Source organism: Myxocyprinus asiaticus, chromosome 1, assembly GCF_019703515.2.
Source record: "Myxocyprinus asiaticus isolate MX2 ecotype Aquarium Trade chromosome 1, UBuf_Myxa_2, whole genome shotgun sequence".
Lineage (NCBI taxonomy): Eukaryota > Metazoa > Chordata > Actinopteri > Cypriniformes > Catostomidae > Myxocyprinus > Myxocyprinus asiaticus.
In genome coordinates, this window is record NC_059344.1 from 16826286 (window position 1) to 16839674 (window position 13389).

The window sequence follows — 13389 nt, forward strand, 5'->3', positions numbered from 1 at the left end:
CAAAGAGCCGGCAAACAGTTTCATCCGTTCTATGCCATAATGATTTTGTTGTCTGTTTCTGATTTGAGGCCTCGCTAACTAATTAAGCTTCTCTACATGCCCTGTCACTGATGAATTAGCATAAAATTATTACCGTGTATAAACCCTTCAAAATCATTCTGTCGATCCTTTTTAATGTACTCTATATCAATCCCTATCTCCATCCCTTATTTTATCATCCTTTGCTCTCCGGTGCTCCACCATTTGGCCACTTTCACTGGCTCATAGTGTTGCGTCACCATAGCAACAGCTGACGTATGCAAAAAAATGACCCCAAAAGTTTTGTGTGTGTGTTGCTCAGTGTGTGTTTGTAGGCATATATATATGTCGTTTGCATACCTTATGTTCATGTGGTTATGTGTGGAGGAGGCATGCCTTCTTTAGTACTGTGGATTAACCATCTTATGTTATTACACATTAATATGCATTGTACTACATAGTAATAAATAGTTAATAAATGTCATGCAGAATAGATAGATTTTTTTAATCTTGCCTATTTGCAAGGCATTTACAAGTGCTACAAATACCCATGCTTTGTTACAAACAGGTCTGTCTATCTCTCCCTCCTTTTGTCAACATTTACATATGCTGTCTTGTATTTGTCTACAGCTTTCCTTCTATCATCTTCCCTCTTTCCCTTTAATAATTTGCCCTTCACTCATGACACAGAGAGAGACGTCTCTTTCCCCAAGTCTGTTTCATTCTCTCCTTTTTTCTCATCCCCTACTTCACACCTCTCTCTTTTTTTGTCCTCCTCTCTCCCTCCGTCCCTCTTTCCTCTCCTTCTCACTCTTTGTCCCTTTATCTGCGCAGCCTGTCGTTGCTATAGAAACCGATCTATTTGAAAAAGGAGGGAAGGAAAATGATTTCTTCCCACATTTCACTCCTGCTCAGCCACTGCGCTCATGCATTTCTTGCCGGTTTCATCTTCTGCAAAATGTACATTGATTTGGCCATTCTTTATTTGTATAAACTAGTGTTGCCATGGCTACCTTGGGAACATTGACATAATATTACATACAGTGGCCATGGCAACCTCAAGGGTCATCAGCAGAGTGCTATGCAAATGCTTGGATGGACTGTCCACTTCAAATGGGCCAAGGCATGAAGTATTAGCTAATACCTCACAGACATCCCCTCTCACTGCACTAAATATTTGGCTTTCTAAAAAAATATCAAGAGGCCGGGAATGCCAGATGTGCTCAGAGTGTCTGTGCGTTTGTGCATTTGAATTTTTGAAACCAAGGAACACGCACATTCTGACATTAAACGTACAGTTTCATCATATGCCATTCATATTTGCTTGACGAACTTTGATGCAAAAGAATGGAAAACATTATTTGTAATTGGAAAGAAACTTACTGCTTGACTGTGGCACTCTCAGTAAATACCCATCCTAAAATGAGCAATGCTGATTAGTAAATTGCTTGGACGTGAGAAACAAGCCAAGAGTCATTAATGTTTGATTTGAGTTTACATGTATGTCGCACTATCTTCAAGTCGACAAGAAACAACCCATTTTACTTCTGTTATTTTCAGCATGAAAACAATTATTCAAAACAAATAAAAAGTAAATCAGTGTTGTTTCAAAGGCGAAACAAGTTACTACATTTTGCTAAAAGATTATGAAGACAAAACACTTCTGTAATCTGATGCATTTTGGAGTGAAACAGGATATTCAATGAGAAAAAAGACAGGACTTGATTATATCCATTGGGAATTAACTGGATTGGTTGACAAGACGGCTTGGTCAGCAGAAAAGGCAAGATCACTAGTTCACTGGTTCATATAGTCCTGAAGTGTATTAAAGGAATAGTTCACCCAAAACTGAAAATTGTCTCATCATTTACTCACCCTCATGCCATCCTAGATGTGTATGACTTTCTTTCTTCAGCAGAACATATTTGAAGAAAAATAGAAAAATATCGTAGCTCAGTAGGTCCTTAAAATGCAAGTGGATGGTGATCAGATCTTTGAAGCTCCAAAAATCACAGAGAGTCAGCATAAACAGCATCCATATGACTCCAGTGGTTAAATGAATGTCTTCTAAAGCAATACGATCGCTTTTAGTGTGAAAAATGTCAATATTTAACTATAAACCATCGCTTCCAGTCAGCAGCAGTATGCGTGTAATGTAATCGCATTGGCATGTTCACGAGAGAACTGACGCTTTTGCGACACACCTGGAAGAGCAGCGCTATTTACAACTAAGTAGGAGGAATGCTGTACAGAAGCTTAGCTGGTTTTGGTTTAGATCTGTATTTGTGTCTGTTTGTTTACACACAATTGTGCATTTGTGTGCTTATCCTGGCATCTCAACCGAGAAATAAACATCAGATTACGTCCATAACAAGCCAACGCGAATACGTCACACGAGAGACAGCGTGAACTCAGCGCTCTCGTGAATGCTGCTGACTGGAAGTGATGGTTTATAGTTAAAAAGTACTTAAATATTAAAATATCTTTTTCACACCAAAAGCGATTGTATCGCTTTAGAAGACATTAATTTAACAGCTGGAGTTGTATGGATGACGTGTATGCTGACTGTCTGTGACTGTCTGGGAGCTTCAAAGGTCTGATCACCATTCACTTGCATTTTATGGACCTACTGAGCTGAGATATTTTTTCTATTTTCTTCAAATGTGTTCTGCTGAAGAAAGAAAGACATATACACCTGAGATGGCATATGGGTGAGTAAATGATGAAAGAATTTTCATTTTGGGGTTAACTATACCTTTAAGGAAAACAAATTTGGCGTGTTGTCCATAATTCCCCTGACTATTTGACTAAAGCCAGACACAGAAAGACAATTTTGAAATAATAATTGGTATAGGTATTATGAAATGTAAAGGTGGAGAAGGGGAGGCAGACCTAGATGAACAACCTCCTCCCGAACTTACATTTGGAACTTCTTTTGTTTCAGAGGCGATGCAAGTTTTTACATTTTAATAGAAGATTATGAAGACATCTCATTTTACTTTCGGAATCAGATGTATTTTAAAGTGAAATAGGATATTCAACGAGAAAAATGTAAGGCAGGAAATTATTTTATCCATTGGGAATTGACAGGATTTAGGGTAAAAGTATATGGGAAAAAAATGAAGGTGGGTTTCTTTATATCCATCGGGAATGGACTTTATTGACTGAAAAGTGAGAGGGCTTGGTGACGTCAGCAAAAAAGGAAAGTTGTTTCAGAGACAGAGCAAGCTATTACATTTTGTTAATAGATTAAAAAGACATTTTTATTTGCCAACATGATAACAAGGGAGGTCGGCATGTTGTTTCCGATACTTCTGATCGGCCACATTATTCCAACTCATTGACAAGTGCCATCTCCTATCAGACATGTTTGCCTTCACCTGTGGTGTGACAGGAAGCACGTTGCATCAGCAGCGTGGGAGACCCAAGTTCAAATACCACATTGAAAGCAGGAAGTAATCGTGTTCCCATGATCAGTGATGAGCGCAATTCAGAGGTTGCATTTTCCCATCTAACATTACATTTTTACTCCACTGATGGTTATATTTAGGTTGGGAGGTACAATTTATAAAATATGCATTCCTCTTCAATGTATTACAGCCAGTACAGCTGAAAACAATGTGCCCATATGCCCAACAACACTTAACGCTTTGGCCACTGGGGGCAGTGTTTCAAATTTCAGTAAGCACAGACCGATTTTTGCTTAACAAAAGTCAACCTACTGTTTCCGATTTCACTGTGAGATCAGTTTGTATTTGCAATAATGATTCGTGCATAAAAATGTTTACATGCTTTAATGTTCAAAAAACACATTATTTTTCTCATACTGTACATTGCTGCTGCAGCACCTCTTTTCACCCTCTGTCTGAAATGCTCTGTTGTAGCTCCTGTATCTTTAAAGCCCCCTTTCCGAAAAGCCCAGTCTGCTCTGATTGGTCAGCTGACCCAGCCTGTTGTGGTTGGTCAACCGCTTAGAGCGTGTGTCGGAAATGTAACGCCCCCTTACCATAACCGAGTTTCAGCTCCCAAGGCTTCCTGAGCAGTGCATTGCTGAGGCATTATGCAAATGTGTTACATAGTGACGTAGCTATGTCACGGAAGTGATGGCTGCAAACCAGGCATTTCAGGCAGTTCAGGAGCAGTGTTTTCTGTGGGAGAGAGTAATTCCCTTTGGCGTGGACTTTGCAGACCTTTTACATGCACAAACAGCTATATTACAAACTAAAGGAAAGGTAAAATCCCAAAAAGCATAATAGGGCCTCTTTAAGAAAGTTGACAAGAATGTGGTGTTTAAAAAAAATAAATTTAAAATTGAAAATGCAACTTTGTATTGTATTAGCACCTGAACAGCAAGCATTTTCAATTTTACATTTTGCCAGTCAACCTCACTGTGACTGGTTATAATGCTGTTATTGCAGAACGCCTTGCTGTCTGCCCAACTGTGAATTGTTTTTATTGCAGGGCGGCTGATTGGCTGATCAGCCCTCCCTGATTTGAAAACTTCAGAGAACGAGAAATGACATCACCATCATCATCAGCCACATTCCATTGCAGTGGGGGAGGGGAAGTGGTGGGAGGGGTGTCTGAACCCCAACACACACACACACACACACACACAGATAAACACACAACGTTGAAGAATCTCATCAGCTTCTACAGTACAGAGTGCCTCTTCATCATGTGCTCTCTTTTAATTCATGTGCTTCTCCATCTCTCTCATGCTCTTTTGGTCTCTCTTTCTCTCTCTCTCTCTCTCTCTCTCTCTCTCTCTCTTTCTTTTATTCCTCTGTCTCTGTTTCCCTCTCCCATTCCATGACCCCTCCCCCTCTCCTCTGACTACAGGAATGTAAGAAACACATCTGGAACTTATTAGAGAGAGTGAAGGGGGAAAATGAACTGGGGGATGGAAAGAGGGAGAAGGGAAAAATGAGAGGACTGAGGGAGTGAGGAACGACAAAAGAATGAGAAGCAGAGCGAGGGCCAGAACAAGGGGCTACTCGACAAAACCATTTCTGGAAAGAGAGAGATGAACAATGCAAGGGCAAAGAAAGATTTAAACAAGACAGAAAGTTAAGGCGAATGCTGACAAAACACAATGGCAATGAACGGAAGACTGTTCATCTGAAGGGACACGAGGCATGTTCAAAAATAATTTCAATGAGAGGGGATGTGGGAGCCTCTACAAGAGGGGAGGGGGTTCAAAGATTCTTGCTTAAGCCAGGCCTTTGAACTTTTCCCCCTCATATTCATTGGAAGAAAGAGAAAGAGAGAGGGAGAAAAAGAGAGGGTACGAGCAGCCTCTTGTATGAGAGCAGTCAGGCATGAGTAATAATGCCTTTCTCTCCCTCTGGCCTGAACCACTCCCCCCTTTCGTTCCCTCATCCGCACCCCCAGCAAAAAAAGAACCTCAAATCTTTGTTGATGCAGTCCTTCAACATCATACAGGTACTCAATAGTTCATTAGAAGTACATAACTAACAATACTACACAGATAGAGCCAACAAACCAAAAAGGCCCATGCCGAGTGGGATTCAGACATCTTATCTTAAAGAAATAGTTCAACCAAATATGAAAAAAAAAAAACACCATAAAAGCACCACAAAAGTAGTCCATACGACTCGTCCACTATATTGCAAGTCTTCAGAAGCCATACAGTAGCTTTGTGTGAGGAACAAACCGAAATGAAATAGTTTTTTTTTTTCTGATAATCTTCCCCTCCGCCAAAGCTCTAATGTCTCATTCGTGATCAAGTTCAGATTCAAAAATGTTGTCTCGATGCCTTGCACCAGGTGTTAACATCATTGATGCCAAAACACCAAAGGTGATGAGCCAGTTGCAAAATGGAGAATGAGATCCGAGAGCTGCTGTGGTTCTTTTTCACGACCTAAAGCTAGTTAGTTAGTTTTAGCTGGTCGCACAGCCTGGTCTGTTGGCTGGTTTTACAGGGGTTTTAGCCACATTGTAGCTGGTCAGGCTGGGATGCCAGCTAAAAACCAAAGACCAGCCAACCAGCTTGCTTTTTCAGAAGGTATAACAACCCAGATTTCATAAGACTCGGAATATAGAGCACAAGTCATATGCTACTTTTCTGGTTTCTTTGTGGTGTTTTTGGCTTGACCATGGTTCTTATGAACTGTCATTATATGGGAAAGAGCTGCATGAAGACAATAAAAAAAAAATCATAGAAAGAAATATTACAACATACAGGTTTGAAACAATGGTGTGCTGCATATTTAATGACAGAATTTTCATTGTTGGGTGAATTATTCCTTTAAACTATAGTTCATCCAAAAATGAAAATTCTCTCATCTTTACTCTTCCTCATGCCATCCCGTATGTGTATGACTTTCTTTCTTCTGCTGCACACAAACAAAGATTTTTAGAAGATGAAAAATGCACATAAAGGCAGCATAAAAGTAATCCATAAGACTCCAGTGGTTAAATTAATATCTTCAGAAGCAATATAATAGATGTGGGTTAGAAACACAGAAATTTTAAGTCCTTTTTTACAATAAATCTCCACATTTGATCAGCCCTGACATGTAGGTGGTGATATACACAAAGAATGCAAATCACCATTAAAACAAAAGAAGAAGAATGTGGAAGTAAAAGTGAAAGTGGAGATTTATAGTAGAAAAGGACTTAAAAATGTATCTGTTTCTCACCCACGCCTATCATATCGCTTCTGAAGACATGGATTTAACCACTGGAGTTTTATGGATTTCTTTTATGCTGCCTTTATGTGCTTTTTGGTGCTTCAAAGTTCTGATCACCATTCACTTGCATTGTATGGACCTACAGAGCTGAAATATTATTTTAATTATCTTTGTTTGTGTTCTGCATAAGAAAGAAATTCACACATGATGGCATGAGGGTGAGTAAATGATAAGAGAATTTTTATTTTTGGGTGAACTATCCCTATATCTGTGGCACATGGGACAGTTTGTGAGCAACAGTGTCATTACAAATAGAGCAGGTGTGCTCAATACTGCACATGGAGGTCTACCTTCCTGCAAAGTTTAGTTCAAACCATGCTCTAACATACCTGCCTGTAATTTACAAATTAACCCAAAGACCCTAATTAGCTGATTCATGTGTGTTTGATTAGAGGACAGTAGATCTCCAAGAACAGAACTGTCCTCTCCTGCAATTGATTATCCACTTCTGCACAGTCATTCTACAACTGTACATATAATATCTAATATATACTGTATATATATATATTTTTTTCTGCTAATGCTACAGCAATCACTAAATGTCACTATAGTTTTTTCTATTACTGATCCTTACACTTTGCCTCCTGCCCCCAACCCTTACATCCTTGAGTACAGTATTGTTAAAACTCTTTTATTGTGCACTGTAATGCTGTTTATTCACTTTTCTTACAATGTCTTACTGGTAATAAATGGAGATACAATGGGAGATCATGCTGACACTGCACAAATACACATGATCACCCCATTGGTGTCATGCTGTCTGCTGTATGGATTCTTTAACAACAAAAAGGGGGATGAAAGTATTAAACCTGCATAGCAAGAATGCCCTGCATAAACATCATATCAAACAGTGCCTCACAACAATGTATGATTTTAAATTAAATACTAGAGTGTTTTATAATTAAACGTTTAGTTTTTGAGGGTAAGGATAAATGATTAAAGAACATTACTGTACACCAGTGTAACAGTCAGTAGTGCAGTGATTCATGGAACTGTCTCAGGTTTTATTAAAGTTATTGCTTCTGAAAGGCTCCTGGCTGCTAGGATGGAGTGGATGTAGTGCTTAAACTCAGATTACAAATGTTTTTTTCCCTGTAAAATTATAGATGTGATTACACAAAGCAAAAATTAAATAATACATATTTTCCAGAACTGGAAGAAGGATATGAGGAAGAATTTGAAGGGGCAACTTACTGTATAAGCCAACTTATGCTGCTCAATAATAAAATGTGTTTGACCTTTTCTATTATTATTATTTGATTTCAACACTGATACCTTAATAAGTTCCAACTTAAAGGGATAGTTCACCCAAAAATGAAAATTATCTCATCAAACACACCCTCATGCCATCCCAGATGTGTATGACTTTCTTTCTTCTGCAGAACACAAACAAAGATTTTTAGAAGAATATCTCAGGTCTGTTGGTCCTACAATGCAAGTGCATGGTGGCCAGAAGCTCCAAAAAGCACATAAAGGCATCATAAAAGTAAAACATACGACTCCAGTGGTTATATTCATGTCTTCATAAGAGATATAGGTGTGGGAGAGAAACAGATCAATATTTAAGTCATTTTTTACTATAAATCTTCACTTTCACTTTCACATTCTTCTTTTGTTTTTGCCCATTAACATTCTTTGTGCATAACACCACCCACTGGGCAGGGAAGAGAATTTATAGTAAAAAAAAAAGGACCTAAAAATATATCTGTTTCTCAAACACTTATCATATCACTTCTGAAGACATGGATTTAACCTCTGGAGTCGTGTGGATTACTTTTTTTGGTGATTAAAAGGGGGGGGGGGCGGGGGGTTGAACAATCCCTTTAAGACATACAGTAATAACAATAGATCATTACAAATGAAATGCATTTACATTAATGTACAATTGGGTTTCAAACAAAACCAATGCATCCAAAACTTAATGTGTCCTATAGGTAGAACATTAGTCAAACATTGTTACATGTAATGCCTGTTGTACATTAACAGTATGCTGAGAGGTGGTACTTATTTTTTTAATAATTCATTTTATTTCTTCATTATTCATTTAGTGAGTCATTGTGTATTCAGATTACTGAATATTCGTCATATAGAAGGTTTAATATTGTTCACATGCAGTGTAATAATGGCTGGGAAACAATTCTGCGTAGAGCTTGTCGCATGCTGACATTTAAGCTAGCTTTGAAGCTTTTGCACATACAAGACTGGTTGTCACCTGAAAAGGTATTTCTCAATGAACATGCATGTTTGTTTTTGGATTCTGGAATATAAATCACAACGCATAACGATGTACCACCTTATGAGAATGGGTTACATCATCTGTTATACCTTACTGGGACAAAAACACGCCCCTTACCTACAGTATGATGGAGTGGTACCTGCTTTCTCTCTGACACACACACACACGCGCACAGTGTGTGTCGGAAGACAATAGGGAGGGTGTCCGCATAGGCGCGATCACGGGAAAAGATGCTGTGTGCTGTCGCCTAGCAACTCGCTTGACACATTAATACAGGGGCACCTGGATTTGCACAATGCAAACGCATTGATTGCCTTAGACCTGCAACATTTGCAAGGGAATTTACATATGCGGTCAGTTTTGTTTATGCGGGAGGCTGTCAAAGAAAAGGCTGCGTGTGTGTGTAGTGCGTGCGCGTGTCCTTTTTGTCTCCCTCAAACCTCTAGCCCACTTTGTATTCACATGATGAGGGGACGTTTCACGCTCTTCACTCTTCCGCACTGGCAGAGTTTTTAGTCATCTCGTGATAATGGGCTCGAGCGACAGTGGCGCGCGGCACCGTTAACTGCGCTTGGAACGCAAAGGTCACTTGGCATCTTTATGACCGGACAAGCATGCACTCTCTCTCTCTCTCTCTCTCTCTCTCTCTCTCATGCACTCACAAATATTTATCCAGATGAGCCAGATGAGCGCACACACACTTAAGTTTAAACTCGAGTTTAAGCATGACGTTCTCTTCTTACCTCTGTAAAAACTCAACGCCAAACTCAGAAGCAGCAGCAGTCCCTGCATGGTTCAGCCGAGCTCAAATCTCCGCATGGGGAGCGTCAAAAATCCCTCCAACAGTGGATTATAATCCTTCCATTAACGTGTTAGTTGTGTGTCGCCCCTTTTCTCCTCCTCTACTTTTTTTTTATCGCATTTCTATTCGTTTTTTCAGTCTTCCCCTCTTTTGCCCTCCTCACTTGCTCAGCTTTCTTATTAGTGCCACATTCCTTGTGCATCTCTCTCTCTCTCTCTCTCTCTCTCTCTCTCTCTCTCTCTCTCTCTCTCTCTCTCTCTCTCTCTCTCTCTCTCGTGAGCAGCTGTTCCCCTCCCTTTCTGTTTCTTTTTACCCACCCCACTTCAATTTCCCTCCCTCTCTGGAACTCCACACACAGCGACACACAGAACAGACCCCGGGTGTGCGAAAAAAACAAACCTTCGAGCCTTACATTTGTGCGCGTTTCTCGGATTGGTCTCCCATTTTACAGATATTAATTCAGTCTTGTTAAGGGATGCAATTGCAATATGGCAAGCAATCCAAGGACATTGTAAAGCATGTAGTCAAATGTAAAACCCCACTTCGGACTGAGACTGACACATATCTTGATGTTCTGCGCCAGCTGGTGGACAGAATCTGAACGACTTCGGAATGCGTCCACAGTGTAAATTACTGACTACAGTATATTAGTCTTCTCTCCTTAAAGGAATATTCCGGGTTCAGTACAAGTTAAGCTCAATCGACAGCATTTGTGGCATAATATTGATAAATCTGGGTTACAGTGAGGCACTTACAATGGAGGTGAATGTGGCTACACTTTAAAAGTGAGTATTTTAATGTTCAAAAATTGACCCCCATTCACTTCCATTGTAAGTGCCTCACTGTAATCCAGATTTATGCTTTCTGAAAAGAAAAGGATGGGTAAATCGAAATTATTATTATTATGAGATATATATATATATATATATATATATATATATATATATATATATATATATATATATATTATTCGTATTTTTTTTTTTTTTTTTTTTTTTTTTGTGGTAATCAACATTATGACACAAATGCTGCTGATTGTGCTGAACTTGTATTGAACCCAGAATATTTCTTGAAGTGATTTTAGGATATTTCTTTCTGATATACAGGTGCATCTCAATAAATTAGAATGTCGTGGAAAAGTTCATTTATTTCAGTAATTCAACTCAAATTGTGAAACTCGTGTATTAAATAAATTCAATGCACACAGACTGAAGTAGTTTAAGTCTTTGGTTCTTTTAATTGTGTTGATTTTGGCTCACATTTAACAAAAACCCACCAATTCACTATCTCAAAAAATTAGAATATGGTGACATGCCAATCAGCTAATCAACTCAAAACACCTGCAAAGGTTTCCTGAGCCTTCAAAATGGTCTCTCAGTTTGGTTCACTAGGCTACACAATCATGGGGAAGACTGCTGATCTGACAGTTGTCCAGAAGACAATCACTGACACCCTTCACATGGAGGGTAAGCCACAAACATTCATTGCCAAAGAAGCTGGCTGTTCACAGAGTGCTGTATCCAAGCATGTTAACAGAAAGTTGAGTGGAAGGAAAAAGTGTGGAAGAAAAAGATGCACAACCAACCGAGAGAACCGCAGCCTTATGAGGATTGTCAAGCAAAATCGATTCAACAATTTGGGTGAACTTCACAAGGAATGGACTGAGGCTGGGGTCAAGGCATCAACCACACACAGACGTGTCAAGGAATTTGGCTACAGTTGTCGTATTCCTCTTGTTAAGCCACTCCTGAACCACAGACAACATCAGAGGCATCTTACCTGGGCTAAGGAGAAGAAGAACTGGACTGCTGCCCAGTGGTCCAAAGTCCTCTTTTCAGATGAGAGCAAGTTTTGTATTTCATTTGGAAACCAAGGTCCTAGAGTCTGGAGGAAGGGTGCAGAAGCTCATAGCCCAAGTTGCTTGAAGTCCAGTGTTAAGTTTCCACAGTCTGTGATGATTTGGGGTGCAATGTCATCTGCTGGTGTTGGTCCATTGTGTTTTTTGAAAACCAAAGTCACTGCACCCGTTTACCAAGAAATTTTGGAGCACTTCATGCTTCCTTCTGCTGACCAGCTTTTTAAAGATGCTGATTTCATTTTCCAGCAGGATTTGGCACCTGCCCACACTGCCAAAAGCACCAAAAGTTGGTTAAATGACCATGGTGTTGGTGTGCTTGACTGGCCAGCAAACTCACCAGACCTGAACCCCATAGAGAATCTATGGGGTATTGTCAAGAGGAAAATGAGAAACAAGAGACCAAAAAATGCAGATGAGCTGAAGGCCACTGTCAAAGAAACCTGGGCTTCCATACCACCTCGGCAGTGCCACAAACTGATCACCTCCATGCCACGCCGAATTGAGGCAGTAATTAAAGCAAAAGGAGCCCCTACCAAGTACTGAGTACATATACAGTAAATGAACATACTTTCCAGAAGGCCAACAATTCACTAAAAATGTTTTTTTTATTGGTCTTATGATGTATTTTAATTTTTTGAGATAGTGAATTGGTGGGTTTTTGTTAAATGTGAGCAAAATCATCACAATTAAAAGAACCAAAGACTTAAACTACTTCAGTCTGTGTGCGTTGAATTTATTTAATACACGAGTTTCACAATTTGAGTTGAATTACTGAAATAAATGAACTTTTGCACGACATTCTAATTTATTGAGATGCACCTGTATGTAGCTACTCCCCTGGACGGCAATGCATCAAAATACTTTTCTTTCAAAACAGGCCAGTATGTTATTTATTTATTTGTTTATTTATTTATTTACAATTTTCATCCCAACTCAACACAGTAAAACTGAATATATTTTTCTGAATTGATTTTTCTTTTATATATGTTGTCACTTTAACATGGCATTTAAATAATGATAGATAATATTATTGTGGTAGCTTGCCTGCACTATTATTTCTACACTAAAAAAAAAAAAAAAAGAATATTAAGATGTACACATTTCAATTTCATAACAAAATCTCATCAAATTTAATTGAGTAATCTTTATTAAAAATAAATATTTAATTTAGTTAAACATTACACAATCAGATTTGATGGAATTTTGTTATTATTTTTAGTATTTTTTGGTTTTGTTTGTTTAGTGCAAATATGTGAACAGAAAATGTCTTGTACTGTACACTCAATATACTGTATGTATATATATATATATATATATATATATTAGATTTATGCATTTTAATTTCATAACAAATTTTCATCAAATTGAATTAAAATAATTACAATTAAAGTATCCTTGGATATTTTAAGCTTTATAGTAAATTTTGTTGAAGTTTTCACAATTGAAATTGATGAAAATTTGCATGAAACTGAAATTAATAGAGTTTAACAATAGGATTAAACATTATTTTTGGGTGCATATATATAGAAGAGCTCAAATTGTTGTTGAAAACGGGGGTTCTGCAGAAGTTGCTTGGCTATTATCTGGGACATAAAACAACGGATATTTTCAACACAGAGAAATAATTTTATTGCAACTACAGTAGCTACCACCTTATTAGTTTATATTCACTCAGAAAGTATTTAGCCTGTTTTTAAGATTTACACATTTTAATTTCATAGCAAATTTCCATCCGATTGAATTGAGTAAGTTTTATAAA

General features: G+C 38.4%; 1 protein-coding gene across 2 annotated transcripts in view; it reads right to left on the reverse strand.

Annotated features, from left to right (window-relative positions):
• LOC127450687 (kin of IRRE-like protein 1) overlaps positions 1-9962 on the reverse strand; it is a 42494-nt gene extending 32532 nt beyond the window's left edge. For both annotated transcript variants that reach the window (XM_051715092.1, XM_051715006.1), the window contains exon 1: positions 9714-9962. In XM_051715092.1, the coding sequence (XP_051571052.1) occupies positions 9714-9762 (49 nt within the window). In that variant the 5' untranslated portion in view covers positions 9763-9962. The remainder of the gene's footprint in view (positions 1-9713) is intronic.
• Between the last annotated feature and the right edge of the window lie 3427 nt (positions 9963-13389).